General features: G+C 45.9%; 1 protein-coding gene across 3 annotated transcripts in view; it reads left to right on the forward strand.

Annotated features, from left to right (window-relative positions):
- The window catches only part of ZC3H12C (zinc finger CCCH-type containing 12C), a 105,765-nt gene that overhangs the window by 70,853 nt on the left and 17,635 nt on the right, over positions 1-17,277 (forward strand). For all 3 annotated transcript variants that reach the window (XM_083169993.1, XM_083169992.1, XM_083169991.1), the window contains exons 2-4: positions 2,669-3,423; positions 12,511-12,650; positions 14,559-14,793. In XM_083169993.1, the coding sequence (XP_083026119.1) occupies positions 2,738-3,423; positions 12,511-12,650; positions 14,559-14,793 (1,061 nt within the window). In that variant the 5' untranslated portion in view covers positions 2,669-2,737. The remainder of the gene's footprint in view (positions 1-2,668; positions 3,424-12,510; positions 12,651-14,558; positions 14,794-17,277) is intronic.

Here is a 17,277-nt window from a genome sequence, read left to right on the forward strand (position 1 = left end):
TAAGGGGGAGGGGGGGTGGGCATACCACCGTTCACAGGGTGGGTTCTGGTTGACTCACAAGGATGCGATTTTGCATCCGAACCAACCAACCAGAATAACCCCCTATATCCCTTGATGGACTGGGTCAGATCTGTCACTGCAAATTACATTAACGTCATCTTATCTTATTAAATGTCATCATAGATATGTGTGACTGTCTTCAGCCATCTGTAACGGAAGGAGAGATAACACTTTAGGAAAGGCGACAATGGAATGTCCTGGTAATGTAGTTTGTCCCACCTTCCCCCTGGACCGCATTTCCCAAATCAGAGCAAAAACTCAAGTCCATAGGACGTTTGGGCAGACAGCATTTTAGGGCTCCCTAAGCAGCAAATGGCCGCTCCTTAGCAAACCTTCCTGAATCAGGCCCTTAGTATGAGCCACATATTTAGGGGCCCAATCAGACACATTCATTATGGGCCGAATTCGGCCCCCTTCCCGATCATCCTCATAAAAATGCTGGGTGCAGGAGTGGCGATGCCTGCTTGAGGCTGACAGCTGACATCACATGACATCAGCTCCCACCCCATATTCGGAGTACAGCAGTCATCTGAAAAGTCAATATTCAAAAATCGTCTGGGAAAATGATTTGATGCTGAGCAAACACCAAATGATTTTTCCTCCTTGCTCAGGCCATTAGCGCGAGTTTCTGACACTTACTATCCCGAAAATACATCAATACGAATACGAATTGCCGTATTTTCGGGAAAGTAAATGTCAAAAATAAGTGTATTTCTGGATACAAATACACCTATTTTTTACAAATTTCCTTTAGTAAATTTCCCCCTTATTATGCACAAAGCACACTAAAAATGGAACACAAAAATGTTGCCATTTGCAGGGTGGAAAAGCTCCTGTGAAGCTCTGATAAATGAGCCTTTTCAATACCAAATCCAAGTATAACTTTGACAGCTTCAGCCAGTGTAAGACAATGGTTGCAGAACCCTGATTTCATAGTCTGTAAGACGACATAATGTGCCTGGCAGAAGTGGCACAGACAGAGCAGGGCTCCCAGTGATTGGTTGTCAGATACACAAATGAGCAACACACCCATCTGGAGGTTTCTCACAGACAACATAAAACAATGGGAACATGTGCAAGCCACTGCTCCATCGTGTTTGGCCTGATAGGAAGAGCCAGTCATATGCTTAGAATTGTTTTCTGTATTGGGGACATTAGACATTAGTCACTTGTGTGTTGCTAGATTTAGTATACTGTACCTCCCAGCAATGGAGGTGAGCCAATCGGGGAATGACCACACTATTATAGGTCTTATTCAAAACAAGTCGGACCAGTTTTCCCTCAGAGACCCCCGGCAGCTCCCCGGGAGGCTGGTTACGATTTGGCACTTGATGTGTCAAAATATACATGCATTAAACCGCATGCGTATGTCGGTGGGGTCCATGCTGCGGATGGAAACTAACTAGCGCTATTCGCCGGGCAGAGGCACAGGAAGCGCTGCTGAATTAGAAAACACTGGGCAGACGCTGATTGGCTGAGATTTAGCCCATTCAAACAGTGCTAGTTAGTTACAAGTTGCCGATTGGAACCCGCTGACTTAATGACATGCGCTGCAGGGACCCCCCTGCCCACCCTGCGCAGCACGGATGCTGCTTCCCAGCCACCGCTGCCTGGGCCCCGCTGCTGCACATAGGTGTGTGAAAGTGGTGCTTCCTCGCTGTCACACACCTATGGATCGGACCAACCCATCGTGAGTGCTAAAAAGCACCCGCGATGTGCCACTGATGGGTCCGATCCGACAGATTGAACCTGCGTCTGGATCGGGTGAAATCGGCCCAAATCGGACAAGTGTATGGGCACCTTTAGGTCAACAAGGTTGGAAGGTTGACACAAGCATTAGGCCAACAATGGGAAGGTCGACATGACTTTTCCACGTTTTCGTCCTGCAAGTCGACATAGTCGACATGGACACCGTCTAAGTGTACCACGTCCCCTCGCATGGCTCACTGCGCTCGCCCTGCTTCAGGCACGCTGCTTCCCTGCGCTCCCATCACACCGTAGTGGATGGTCGGGTATGAAATTCCGCCTGTCGGCACAAGTCGGCTTAAAAAACGTAAAAAAAAATCTCATGTTGACCTTTTTGACTGCTGACTTTCCCATTATCCAACTAATGCTTGTGTCAAGCTTCCAACCCTGTCAACCTTAGCCATGTCGACATATTTTAAGTGTTGACCAACGTCCTGTCGACCTTTCAGTGGTCCACCTAAATTAGTTCGCTTAAATAAAGAATACATATTCAGCTATACCACAGGTTCTCAAACTCGGTCCTCAGGACCCCACACACGGCACATTTTGCAGGTTTCATCACATAATCAAGTGTAATAATTAGCTCCACCTGTGGATCTTTTCAAATGTGTCAGTCAGTAATGAGTGCAGCTGTCAGGTGACCTGGAAAACGTGAGACATGTGGGGTTCACGTCCTGAGGATTGAACTTGAGAACCACTGAGCTATACAATTGCTAGGGTCATATACGAGACAGGTGAAAAAGTAGTGGAAAAATAAACAGAAAAGTGGAGGAAAAGACAGAGAAAGTGGGGAAAAGAGACAGTGGAATGTCATTTTTTTTTATTATTTTAATTATACCTTCTATTTTTCTGTTGTTTTCAGGAATTCCGACCACTCTATCAAGGCTTCAAGAATAACAGCACAGTGGAGTCAGACCCATGTGACGGCTTCATGGGCTTGAAGGATGATTTCGGGCACAGCTTTGGATGCCTGTACACAAAGAGCAGCGACACACACTTAAGTGCAATTGTACCGTGGACTATTCTGCGTAAACCAACAATGGATAAAGTTAATTCCAGAAAAGACGATTTATACAAAGATACCTCTGAGGAGACCGGCAGTTCTAGTGGAGACTCGGAAGAAAGCACAAATTCTGACAACGAGTCCGAGCTGTCCAGGAGACTTGTAGCAGAACCTTGTCGGGTAGTCAAGGCACACAGGAAACTCTGCCGTTCTCCTCGCATTGAGCCATACATTCTCAAGCGCAATGAGATTCTTCAAGACCTTAAAAGTGAGGAGGATCTTACAGGCGCTAAAGAGGTCAAGAAACCACCTGACGTAAAGGAATACCAAACCAAACTTGACTTTGCACTTAAATTAGGTTACTCTGAAGAGCAGGTACTTCTTGTACTCAACAAACTTGGTACCAATGCTTTAATTAATGACATTTTGGGAGAGCTCGTCAAGCTTGGCAGCAAGGGCGAGAATGAGCAAAATGGGGGTGTAAATAATACAGTTATACGGGAAGCATCTTCCTTGGAGTCTCAGAGACCAGAATCTCCTTTTCACCAGGAAGTAATTGATGATCATGAAAACTTACGGCCCATTGTTATCGATGGGAGCAACGTTGCCATGAGGTAAGTGATCCGGGCAAGGCCTAATAAAGGACCACACGGGCCTTGGGATGATAAGGATGTATTGTGAGAAGCTGTTGAGGTATGGCCAGTGCAGTGTGGGTGTGGCCAGTGTCATGTGAGCATGTCAACTAGAATTTCACCACTTCCGATCCTTAGTAACAGTTCACAAGACCCCTTGGCAGCTGTGCAGGTGAATGATCAACTGCCTCATTTAAAAGAATCACAGGTGACCTGGAAAATATGGGGTCGATGTATGAAGCAGTGATAAGGGAGGAGAAGTGATAAAGTGGCTTGTGCTTTATCACCGGCCAATCAGCTCCTGTCTGTTAAGTCACAGGCTGGGTGATTGGCCGGTGATAAAGTACCAGCCACTTCTCCTCCCTTATCACTGCTTCATACAGTACATTTACCCCTATGCGCTGTCCATGGTCCTAAAGACTGAGTTGGAGAGCTACTGACTTGTAGACTACTACCTACACTATCCGCTCCAATATCTCCCTAAATTTGTAATAATATGTAAAAATTAAACAATAGCATGATTTTGTGAGGAAAATAGAAATGGAATATTTATGCTTTATGGCCATCCATGTGGCATGCTGAATTGTCGGTAATCATGCTTCCTAATTCGTGGCCCTGGGACCCGGGATTGCTATCCAGGCAAAGTGTAAACTCTGTATAGGCTCGTACAGTGTAATACACAGGTCTGCAGAGTTATGGAACATCAAATCTTTCATTTGTGTTTTAGCTGGCGACAGTAACTATTTTTTCTTACGTATATTATTAATGATAAATGATTTATTTTGAAGAATTTTATTTGATCCAGACTTAATTGCTCTTTGTAATACAATAATATAATATACGGAAAATTGTATAGGTTATTTCCTTCTTCGATTTCCTGCTATTACCTGGTTTGTACATGTTCTCAATCAGAACTTGTAGACTGGCAGTTAATCAGGAGCTGCCGCAGCTGGCCCACCGTTTTTCTGGGCATGAAATGCTGGCCAGACCCAGTGAACACCCCCTGGGCCTGTTACTCCCCGGCGCTGACCCTTACCATGAAGCCCTAATAATACCAAGCACACGCCTTATACCCCTTTCACACCAGCCTAAATTCCCGGGTTGGGCCTGGGAACAACCCACGACTAGCACTAGTGTGAAGGGTTCCCGGGTGAAATGTCATCCCTGTTAGCTAGCAGGGTTGCTCCCATGACCAGCCCGAGATACAGGCCCGGCCCTGGACATGAACCTGCTGTTGCTGCCGTGGCGCTGCACGCCGTTGCCCGTCGCTCTGAGGACGTGGAGCTGTCAGATGCCCCGCCCGCCACTTGCTGCCTGTTGCTCTTGGTACACGGAGCTGCCATGTGCCCCCCCCCCCCTCCCCCCCTCTCTTGCTGCCAACACTATCTATCCCCCCTCACGCCGGAAAATGCAGGGACTAGGCTGGTGTGAAAGGGGCCAACACGGGAATTTCCCTGCATGATCCAGGGACCATATTCCCGGGTAAGTCCCTGCATTTTCTGGCGTGAAAGCGGTATTAGGTGCATGCAGAGTGTCCATCTTCCCACCTCCCAAGTACTGGGAGGTGCAGTATGCATTACGTTTGTCTACCTTGTGTGTCCCTGGTATTGCGCACACCCCGTGTTCCTCTCTGTCATGCTCTCTGTAACCTTGCAGACCGTGCCAATAACTATAATAACTGTTTTGTGTCCTGTCCAAAAACAACTTAATAAATTGCTCTGCATAGATCATAAAAAGCCGAGAGCATAGACGGAAGCTGGAATAAGCTATTTATTCGGTAGCATTTGCAGGAGGACATATGCCAACAAATATATTAATTGGATGAAGGCGAAAAACATCTTTATGCTCATCTCCTTAGCTTTGAGTAGATTTCTCAGTGTAACACAGGGCTTAAAGTGGTCATGCAGAGGTGGGGGAACTCATTTCTCTATGCCACCTAATTACATCCCTCCCCCCATTAGGCAGAGACAGGGCCAGTGGTAGGTTTTTTTGGCATCCCCCTGCAAACTAGAATACTTTTATGTGAGAATTACTGTGCACGGCCAATGTGGTGGAACTTAATTCCAGCCAGTTCCCCCTCACTTTAACCCCTGGTGTAACATTATGTACAGTAAGTTCAGGGCCTGATTAAAGGTTCCAGGTGCCCTTGTAATGCTGCTAGACACACGTGTATGGGCGTTTAGGGACTCGCCAGTCATACTGCCCATGTGCATGTAACAAAGGTTATACAGCTGGTATGTAGGATCTTATTCTTGTGGCATGGGAAGGAGACTTTGGCTTTAGTCTGCCCAGCTGGTGCTGTAGTACAATGTACATAAAGTAATGGTCCCATTAGTAAGTTATATTGGCACAATCATCTTAATACCTTTACCCCCCAATAGTACATTGGGACGGGTTATTAGCTACAAGCATGGAATAAATTAGGCCTTCATTTTATTCCAAAGCTGTCACCTTCAAGGTTCCCCCCAAGTCTGGGCGCCCTAGGCTGCAGCCTAATCAGGCACTGAGGAAGTTACTTTACCTGGAAACACATGTGCTCTCTCTCCTAGAATGTACAAGTGTCTCCTGCAGTTCGTCTATTTGGAGAGTAGGTTAACCTCCTGAGGAGGAGGGGTGAAGTCCAGTGAAGAGCACATATGATATGATATGATAAAAGCATACACACCATATGTTGGGGGGGGGGGGGGGTTTGGGGGGGGGAGGTGGGTTAGGAGCGAGAAAAGGAGGGGTGATGGTGGCACTCCATAATGAGTAGTTTATGGGGTGCATACAGTATAATAGCAAATTCATATGCAATGTTGTGAGATGTAATCATGCAATAAAACAATTTAATCTTTTATTTGAAATGAATACTCACTCAGATCCCTAGTTTGCCACTTAATCACCTAAATCCAGATATAATCTTCTTTTCTACCAGCCTCAACTAATCCGACAAAAGCTGCAATGTGAATACATGAAAGTGGCCTGCATGGGAATCAGTAGTGGCTTGTCTCTGATTGGCTGGAACACTGAGAGACCATATCTATTGGCTGTTTAGGGTATTGCCCCTCTTTAGTAACTTATTGAAATTACTTTTGTCATAGAAAGTAAGCTTATTTGTTGTTCTATTGTCCAATAATAATGTGGCTGATTTCCAATGGCTGATTTCCAATCGATGGGTTAGAGCCATAGCTGCTGGTTTTCTCCATAGGAAGCCCATTGGTTGTGGCGGTAGCCTACATTTACAGTAGCCTGCGATAAAAGTCGTAGCCGCTACTGCATGTCTGTCCGCCTCTGAATCTTGCCCCAGGTGTGAGATACAGTAATTAGTGTATGTCCAATTATGTGTCTTTGGAGCGTTCTACTAAGCTAGAGTGTCTCCAAATGTCCTCTCTTTGGGCCTGATTCCCATTACATGCATCCCGATTGTCATTGTACGGTGACCCGATTCTCCAGGTTATGTCAGTTATGGCTGAAATGTCATTTGGTCATGGATATGTTTGACCACTTACAATAGACCTCCATCCTAATCTTGCTTTTTTTTTTTCATGCAATGTCCCTCCTGCCCAACACTAAGGCCAGCCAATTCTCAGATCACATTCCCTATTGCTGTATCTTTATCAGATGGCATCTCATGGGGTTCAGAGAGAAAGTGTATTTGCTGTCCATAAGAACATATCAGCTTTAAACTATCATTCTATAGACTATGCTATTGGGTGCTAGACTGTGCTGCCCTCTAATCTGAGCGGTGCTTATCTCTCTTTTGCTTGTATCCATTGAATGGTGATCATATGCACATTCTACAATATTTGTACTTTAAATTTCGAACTGTATATTACTGACTTGATATGTCACTGCTCCTTGGCTTGTACTAATTGTTTCTTTTGTTTACTTGGTTAAAATAAAATATAACCAATAATATTGCTAAACTAAAAAGATTAAAGTAAGTCATGGTGCTTTGGGCATAATGTGTAACGGGCCCTACTATTAACGTGCAGGCATAATGTGTAAGGGGCACTACTACTGTGGGCATAATGTTTAAGGGGCACTACTACTGTGGGCATAATGTGTAAGGGGCTATACTACTGTGGGCATAATGTGTAAGGGGCACTACTACTGCGAGCATAATGTTTAAGGGACACTATTGCTGTGTGGAATAATGTGCAAAGGACACGATCATGGCTGGATTAAGGTTTGTGGGTGCCCTAGGGCAACAAACTTGTTGGGGAAACCAACAAGTTTGCTTTGCTCTCCTGTCTCCTGACCACTCAGACCTTCTCCAGTCTCCACATTGACTGGCAAAGACAGTGTCACAGTGTAATCATCTTGCCTGCGAAGGTGCCGGGAGCAGTGCTTAAAGTGGTCATGGAGAGGTGGTGGAACTCTCATTCTCTTACCACCCAGCCACCACCACCCCATCCTTTCAGGCTGAGCTAGGGTTGGTACTAGCGAGTTCGGTGTCCTTCCAAATTAAAAAATGTTTTCCCTACTGCCCAAACACCATAAAAAAAGGGGTGTGGTATAAATAAAATTAGCATGGCCACACAATACCAGTACAGTACCCACAGTTCAAATTATGCCATAGAGTAGAAAAATCCTATTCATATTACTCAACACACGTAGGGACCCTTCTTCTTGTTAACCTCACATAGTGACCCATATTCATGTTACACAACATGTAGTGACCCATATTCCCATTACACCTCACCGTAGTGACCCATATTCACATTACACCTCACATAGTGATCCATATTCACATTACACCTCTCATAGGGACCCATATTCACATTACACCTCACGTAGTGATCCATATTCACATTACACCTCACGTAGTGACCCATATTCACATTACACCTCACGTAGTGACCCATATTCACATTACACCTCATGTAGTGACCCATATTTACGTTATACCTCACATAGTGACACATTCACTTTACACAACACGTAATGGCCCATATTAACGTTACACAACACGTAGTGACCCATTTTAACATTACACAACACATAGTTACCATACTCACTCTACACAAAATGTAGTGACCCTTATTTACATTACACAAGACACGTAGTCAAAGTAAGTATGACGGAATGGTGGCAATTTTGTGGAGTGTCCTAGTCGACTGCCTCTGTCACCATTCTAGAATCCCACCCTGTGCAAGGGTCACTACTGCTGTGTGGCACAGTGTGCAAGGGTCACTACTTCATGTGGCATAATGTGCAAGGGACACTACTACTTTGTGGCATAATGTGTAAGAGGCCAAACTACTGGATGGCGTAACATGTAAGAGGTCCTACTATTATGTGGCATAATTGGAAGCGGTAGTACTGTTGTGTGGTCACACCCCTTCCACAGGAGACCAAAAAAACTTTTTAGTGCTGTCTCTATGTAAAATATGGCGCAACACCAATGGTCTTTCTAGTTACAGCTCTGAAACTTTTAAAAGCACTCAATTTTAGTATGGATGGCCAGACCTATTGGAATCTGCAGAGACCATGTGCCCCCACAGCACTGAGTCCGCCAAGCCACGACTTGAGCTGCAGTACCATTGTTACGCCACTGGTGGCTACAATGATGTCATTCAGAGTTAATTGTGTCATTACCCACCAGATGAGCTTACTCCACCCTGCTCAGGAGAGCTGCCCACTCTTAAGGGGGGCTGGGTGCGAGACACGATTTAAATGAGCCTGAGAGTGTAGGCAAGTATGAGTTATGGCATACCGAGATCCATGTATCCACAGACTAGACAACTCTAGTCATGGCATCGTTCTGGTGCCATTTTAATATGGAAAAAACTGTATTCAAAACATTACAAAAAACGTGACAACCACTTATGTACGTCTCCTTTATTTTCTCGTCAATGCTTCAAACCAGGGCTTCTCCATTTGTCCCCGACACCTTCATGTTTTCTGCTTTTCGCATAATGTGTCAAGCGAAGTCATTTGAAGTGCTAATGAGTTTTAAGGCAATGTGAAAATTTAATTAGAAGGGACTTAAAACAAATTGCAAGTTAAGTCTAGCTGGATTCATATGTATAGCAGGCTAAATAAGTTAATTAGCTATTAAAGGATGGAACCAGTAATGTATACAACATTATTTTGCATTATACCGGTTCTAACTTAATTAGAGTAAAGACAAGTGACCATGATAACATCATTAATGGTGTGTAGTCAAAATGATAACCACAGCCAATTAGAGTGAACATTTAATTGATCATGAATTCCAAGGGAATTGCTTATCATTGAAGTTTGCCGGCGGTCATAAATGAGCATCTTAAAGTGCATCTAGGACAGTCATGGTGCCCACACACGGTGAGATGTGTGCTAGGTGCGATTTCAGCGATGCCGTTCATACACAGTGCTATAGACTCGGCGTTTTGCACTAGATTGCATTGCATCTATGCGATGGGATAAAGCACGGGGCGTTTTGAACTAGATGCGATACAATCTAGTTAATAAAGTACGGGCATCACATACTTTATGTGCTGTGCGATGGGATATGTGCGGGAACGTGCATGACATTGCACCTGTCCGCCGCAGCCTGTATGGGCGGCACTATACAATGTGTGCTATGCAATTTGAACTACAGATGTAGCATTCTACTGTACATCAGTGGCGTAGCTACGTTTTGGGCGCCCCCCCGCCGTTAGGGTGGGGGGCGCCCCCCCTCGCCGCTGCCCCGCCAAGCACCCCTACCCCCCTGCCCTGCCGCCTCGCTGCCTATGCAAACCCCCCCCCCCAATCCCCCACAGCCTTACCTATCGCGCTGGTCCCGGCGGCTACGTTCTTCTGCTGAGGACCACCACAAAATGGCCGCCCCCATACTGCAGACAGTTTCAGAGAACTGTGTGCTATATGGGGGCGGCCATTTTGTGGTGGTCCTCAGCAGAAGAACGGAGCTGCCGGGACCAGCGCGATAGGTAAGTCTGCGGGGATTGGGGGGGGGGGGTGTTAACTATAGCACTGCAGCCCCCGGTGCCCCCACATGCACAGCGCCCCCCGCGGGGGCTGCGGTGCTATAGTTACGCCGCTGCTGTACATCTTTGCCCGGCTCCCGCCAGATTCCTTTCACTGGCGAGCGCCGGCGATAGGGACTGGGACGCCCCCTTCCCAGTATCACGGCGGCTGGGCAGCATCTCCCTGCCCATCTCCGCTTCAGGGAGACGCTGCCCATTTCAGGGGGGGGGTGGCGAGGGGGACCGGCGGTGACGGCGGGGAGGCTATAGCATCTACTACTTATTTATTTATTTTGCATATTCTAAAAGATAATAGATAGTATCTGATTGGTTTCCCATAGCAACATCCCATCTGAAATAGTACTAAGCCTTGAAAAGTGATCAAATGGAGAGTGATAAACCTCCAACTAATGAGCTCCTACCTGTCATTTTTTTCAAACACAGCCTGTGACATGGCAGTTAGGTGCTGATTGGCTGGTTGTTTATAACTCTCCATTTTATCTCTTTTCACGCTTGGTACATCTGGCCCAGAGAGAGAGAGAGAGAGAGAGAGAGAGAGGGAGAGAGAGTGAGTGTTCTGAGTAGAATTGCGTGTGATGAGTAGTCATCGGTATAATTGCTAATGTTCTCTCGGAGATCCCTCTCTAGACGAGAAATCATTGCACAGAAATTGCTCTTGTAATTTCCTTTTCATCTATTGAATTACATGAGGTGATTGCAGACCAGGGCTGTGTGAATGTTTTACATGAAGATAAAGGGAGGAGGTTTCTGACAAACTTGTAATATGTTCCTCTGAAGTTGTGGCCTCATTATTACTTCACATAGGGAGTGACGGTGACAGATACATTTTTAAATATAATTTGAATCTTAATGCACGAATCTTTCGATGGAGAAATGACACAAACAAGTCTTCAGCAGTAAAACTGTGACTATGGCAGTATCCTATTTCCAGTCGCCCATGCCATTACTTCAGATGTTACCAGAAATATTAGTGTTTTATATCTATGTTACTGCTGGCGCATACACTGGCGTGTCAGAAATGTGCACTCCTGTGTTACACCCCTGGGCTGTGGGCAGGGCGGCCATCAGAGGGGAACTGCGGGGACTCAAGTCCCGGGCCCTGACAGAAAGGGGACCCAGAACTGGAGTCTGTCAAGTGTTTTGCTCTGTGGGGATCTCATGGTGTGCCTTGGCAATTTAAAAATTTTATGTAGCGCGTGCCGCAAGGTAAAAAGGTTGAAACTCAATGTTCTAGGCTCTGTGCCGTGATGATGTCTGATGAAGGAAGGATGGCAGACCAGGGTGGGTATTAATATTGTGCGGCACTACTACGAGTTGGAGGCATGAGGGGGAACAAGTGCGGTGTGGGTGCGTCCATCTCTCACTACTTATGTTCTAGACAGGCATTTTACCAGATTTACATTATAGGTTCTGCTCGATTGGGCATTTCATTACCCGTTTGGACACATTGGGGCAGATATACTAAGCCTTGGAGAGTGATAAAGTGTAGAAAGATAAACTACCAACCAATCAGCTCCTCACTGTCATTTTTATTTATGAACAGTTTCTTATATATTGCCGCAAATTTCGTTTTGCTTTGACAAACGTTCTGCTGTACCATAGCAGTTAGGTGCTGATTGGCTGGTACTTTATCTCTCTCCCCTGTATCATTCTTCAAGGCTTAGTACCTAGACCCATCTTAATGTTAGAAACTTTATTGAACCCCGATAAATACAACAAAATGTCATAATTTGCATATACACAAAGTGGATGTTATTGCGTCACATGCATGATGCAAACAAACATTTTGGACCCATTTGCAAAGGTTTTTCCTGAAAGTCCGTTCATAAGACTAAAACAATGAAGACATTGGTAGGGAAACGGGGTTCTAAAGCCGACAGCTGTTATGTGTAGTGAGGCCGAATGAGTAGGTTATCACAATATTCCGCACATAGACTTTATGAAACGGTGAACTCGATGGACCCGTGTGTTCTTCAGCTCCGATGACTACGTATAAGACACACTCGGGGCTACAAAGCCCCATGTGAACTATGGGAAATGTCATGCTGGTGGGTTAGAGAATAACCTGGTGAAAGGTTTGGGTTGTGCTAATGCCAGCTTCTGTCTGTTTTAGTCATGGTAATAAAGAAGTATTTTCTTGCCGTGGAATCAAGCTAGCTGTAACCTGGTTTCTGGACAGAGGGCATAAGGATGTGACGGTGTTTGTACCAGCCTGGAGGAAGGAGCAGTCACGGCCCGATGCCCTCATTACAGGTAAGGAAAGATTAGAACATCCAGTAGCAGAAACTATTATTTATGGTATTGTCACCATTCATAAAGTGTAGGTGATTTGTTGTTCTCTTGGTGAATCTTACTTAATTACCAGAAACAGAAGGACAGTTGGGAAAAACATAGAAACATAGCAGTTTAGGTTGAAAGAAGACTTACTGTACGTCCATCAAGTTCAACCTTAGAGGGTGTTGTCTAAATGTTAAATCTCCTTTGATTTTTTTTAACTTCAGTTCTTTATATTGTCCCCTGATAAAAATTGTACATGTTAAGCATGTCTCCCCTTAAACATCTCTTTTCCAGCATAAACTTTCCTGTTGCGGCTAATCTGTCCTCATAGCTTAAATCCAACCCCTTTATTAACTTGGTCGCCCTTCTCTGGACTTTTCCCAGTTCTATAATGTTCTTTTTGTAGAGAGGAGCCCAGAATTGTACTCTGTATTCTAGAGGAGGTCTAACCAGTGCCTTGTACAGTGGCATAGTGATTTTGGTGTCCCTAGATCTCATGCCCCTTTTTGTACAGGCTAGTATCCTGTTGGCCTTAGTGGCTGCTACATGACACTGAGCACTGCACCCCAGTTTGATGTCAATTTGGACTCCAGTTCTGAATTACCCAATTCTACCCCATTTAGATTGTAGTCGCACACTGATTGTGTCTCCCAAGATGCATACCATTACATTGATCAACACTGAACCTTATTTTCCATTTTTCCGCCCACTTTTCTAGTTTATTTAAATCCCTCTGTAACATGGAGACATCCTTGTCTGTTCTAATTACCCTGCACAGTTTTGTGTCCTCTGCAAATATGGATACTTGCTTTGTATTCTTATGGAAAATAAGTTTCAGTGTTGATAAATGTAAGGTTAGGCCTCTATATCACAGGGTTGCCTACTTTTAAAGTCTCCTCTCTGGGAGAGCCCGGAGAGGAGACTGTCAGCAGCACTTCGGGTGGTGGGGCCTGATGTAGATGCCATCAAGCTCCGCCCCCAGTACTGCAAATTTAGCAATTTGTGGGTCTTCAAGAGAGGTACGGGGCTAAATGACGCAATTTGCGTTTTTAACCAGCCCCTTCTCAGAAAAGCCACGAATCGCAGGAAATTAATGCTGCCGTGTGGGGCCCACCAGTATCCGGTAGGGTTGCCAATCTTTTGGGATGGCCTGGAGCAAGGGCATGTTTCGTGAAAATAGCAGCGGACAACACGTCTCCCGGACACAGCGGGGAGCGGGCGAGCTGACAGTGCCCTCGCTACGCCCCTGAGTATATCACCAGTTGATGAGAGTGTATTACTTTTTTAATTTACATGGCAACAGATGCAATGTTTGGTCCTTATTTTCTAATCTGGAGTATTGGGCCCGATTGAGTCCCATGTGCATAAGTACGGATATCACTATTTGGTGATTTACACATGCGTCCCAGAGCACACATGTGTTAGCCCTGAAACTGCCAATACCAGTTTCAGAGCCAACGAGGCCAGCGACGATATGATGGGTGGAAGGCGGTAACCCAGCGTTTTGTATGTTCGTCCCGCTCGGGGGTGACGTTACATGCAGCCAATGTGACTCGAAACATGGCTGACCTGTGTCTGGCTTTGCAGCTTGGCTGTGCAGCCAGGGGGCAGCTGGCACTGTGCGGGCACTAAGCTGTGTAGTAAAGCACTCGCACTTAAGCTATGTGCCCACAACATTTTGTAGGCATATCACAGGGCAAAACTCGCTGTGCTGGGCGCCCCCCGCAGCCTAGCATCGGGAGTTGTATCCTCGCTTAACTACAACTGAGCCTGAACCAGGCCTATCACATTTTTTTGTGCACAATATCAAAAATAATAATAAAATAAATAGTAGGCCGCATTGTACTTGTTGTATATTAAATCGAAATGTCCCTTTTTTGTCAGATCAAGAAATCCTACGGAAGTTGGAGAAGGAAAAGATTCTGGTGTTCACCCCATCCCGTCGGGTACAGGGCAGAAGAGTGGTCTGCTATGATGATCGCTTCATAGTGAAGTTGGCGTTCGAATCAGATGGCATTATTGTATCAAACGATAACTACAGGGATCTGGCCAATGAGAAGCCTGAGTGGAAGAAATTCATCGATGAACGATTGCTCATGTATTCATTTGTCAATGACAAGTAAGTGACCTTTCCAAGTCCAAAGGGGAAGATGTAATAAGACTTCTAGAGTGGGAAAGTGGGCGTGGAGAAATTGCCCGGTACTTATTTCCTAGCAAGGCGCCTGCGATCAAGATTGTATCCATCGGGTCCATAAAAATTGCGTTGATCGCATCGCATGCAACCAAATCGCATGCGATGCGATCAACGCGATTTTTACATTACATTACATTACATTGGCGAGTGCAGCGAGACCCACGTGGGGACGCGCATTACTTCACAGGTATTACGTGTCCCCTCGCCACGCTTCGGGCTCGGTGGCTCGCTGCGCTCGCCACACTATATACAATCAACTCCACGCCAACGTGGATAGTGGGGGCATGAAAAGGTCGGAGGACGTGTACCTCCGCCCCTCGCGGGCTCGCTGCGCTCACCACACTTCAGGTTGCCGTTCATCGTGGGGTGGCATTAACAATGGGGGGGGGGGCATTTGTCATGTCAAATACCCATAAGGGTGGCTATACAATGAAAAATCGTGTCCATTGGCCCATTTAACATTGTTCCCTATGTAAAATCGCGTCCATCGCATCGGTCGCATCGCAAGCCTTAACTTAAGGCATGCGATGGACGCGATTTTTTAATTGTCGGGGAAAAGGCTAAAAATAGCCCCGAAATCGCATCGGTCGCGTCCATCGCATGCCTTAAGTTAAGGTATGCGATCACCTGCGACGGGCGCCGTGCTAGGAAATAAGTACCAATTGCCCACTCAACCAATCAGCATCTTATCATTTTATATAATGTGCATGATAAATGCTGGTCAGAAGCAACTTTTCCACCTGTCCACTATTTAGAATTTTTTTCTGTCTCCCTTCAAATGTGGAATGATAAATTATTTTGTATTTGCTTGCAATCAGCTATGTCCATTTGTAGAAGCCAATTCAACTTTTGTTTTTTAATCATGCAAACCCCAATTCTTTTTCATAAATGTGGGGGTCCCTCCATGGAACCACGTTTTATCTGTGTTATTAAAATTCCTAAGAGAATATGTAAAATACAGTAGTTGCAGAGCGCACTGTGGGCAACGTCATTGCTGAGATATGAAAATGACAGCCCATCAGGTGGAAGGGCCATTGCAGCACTTTCCAAAATCATGCCTTTGCCTTAGACATGCAGAGAGTGATAAAGTGGCAAGAGGTAAATGGGGTTATACTGGTTGATTCGCAAGTCCACCAAACTCTGCCTTCCGAATGCTTGGCTGGCGCCACCCATCCGCAAGGGCGATTCGCACGCAGGGCAAACAAATTGATGTTACACAGTTACATCCATTCGCATTCTAAGTGTTAATAGAATGTAATGGTGTGCCGCACTAGAGCCATCCAGCCCAACCAGTTCAGGGGCACCGCACACCACCGTTACCCTAAATTGGATCTACGATTAACCAGCAAGGAGCCACATGATAATGGATCCTTACTTAAATATATCTACTTTGGAGCAACCCCAGACTACTCCATGTAGCATATCAGGACCCACATCTCCTCCTAATGCAGGCTCCTCTCTGCCTCTAGTGGCAGGTGCTCAATTAGCTTAGTAATACCATTCAGGTGCATGAGAGGAGGGGTAATACTGAGAGTTAAGGCCCGTACACACGGGGGAGATATATTGCTTAGCCATATATTGCTAGCAATATATGGCTGAACAATATATTGCTCAGTTTCTCCTTTTCATCAGCGACCAGAGATGGTCGCTGATGAAAGGGAACCCCTGCCAGCGGTCCCGCAGAGGTAATTAGCTGGTCAAGCGATTAGAACAGGGCTGAAAACGGGAGCGTGCATCCAGCGATTTATCGCCGGGGCACACTCCCATCACTGGCAATATGGTCGTCTGCGACCATATTTCCAGCAATTTCAGCCCCTATTGCCCCCGTGTGTACACAGCTTTAGTAACAACCCATTTGTTGTTTCTCCTAGCTCACGGATACCCCTTACACACTTGCAAGCCGGGTCGCAAGCCGGGTTATAACTTCTGGGTGCGACCCGGCTTGCATGTGCTTTCACACTGGCCAACCGACCCGGAATGAAGTTGGGCGGGTGGTGTCATCTGGAGGCTTGGCCGGGACGGCGCTGGGAGATGTCAGCACCTCCCAGCGGCGCATTTTCAATGCAGTGAACGGGATCTGGGTCACGCTGACCCGGAATACCCATTCATACTCACCGCATCCCGTGTCAATTCCCAGGACCTGGGTAGAAATCCTGAACACGGGATGCGGTGACAAGACCCTTTCACACTGAGCTAAATCCCAGGTTGATGCGCGTTTATGTGCAAAAACCCAGGATATTTTTGCAAGTGTGAAAGGGGTATGAATGGTATAAGTAACCAGTCTAGAACACTACATGATCATAGATCTAGACCTTGTTGAACTTTTCAAAGCCCCCTCCACCCCCGAACCCCGCCGAGCGAATCCTTGCACTAGCAAGTGAGTAGATGTGTTCACTTACACATCTGGGG

Source organism: Crinia signifera, chromosome 2 (genome assembly GCF_055691185.1).
Source record: "Crinia signifera chromosome 2, ASM5569118v1, whole genome shotgun sequence".
NCBI lineage: Eukaryota > Metazoa > Chordata > Amphibia > Anura > Myobatrachidae > Crinia > Crinia signifera.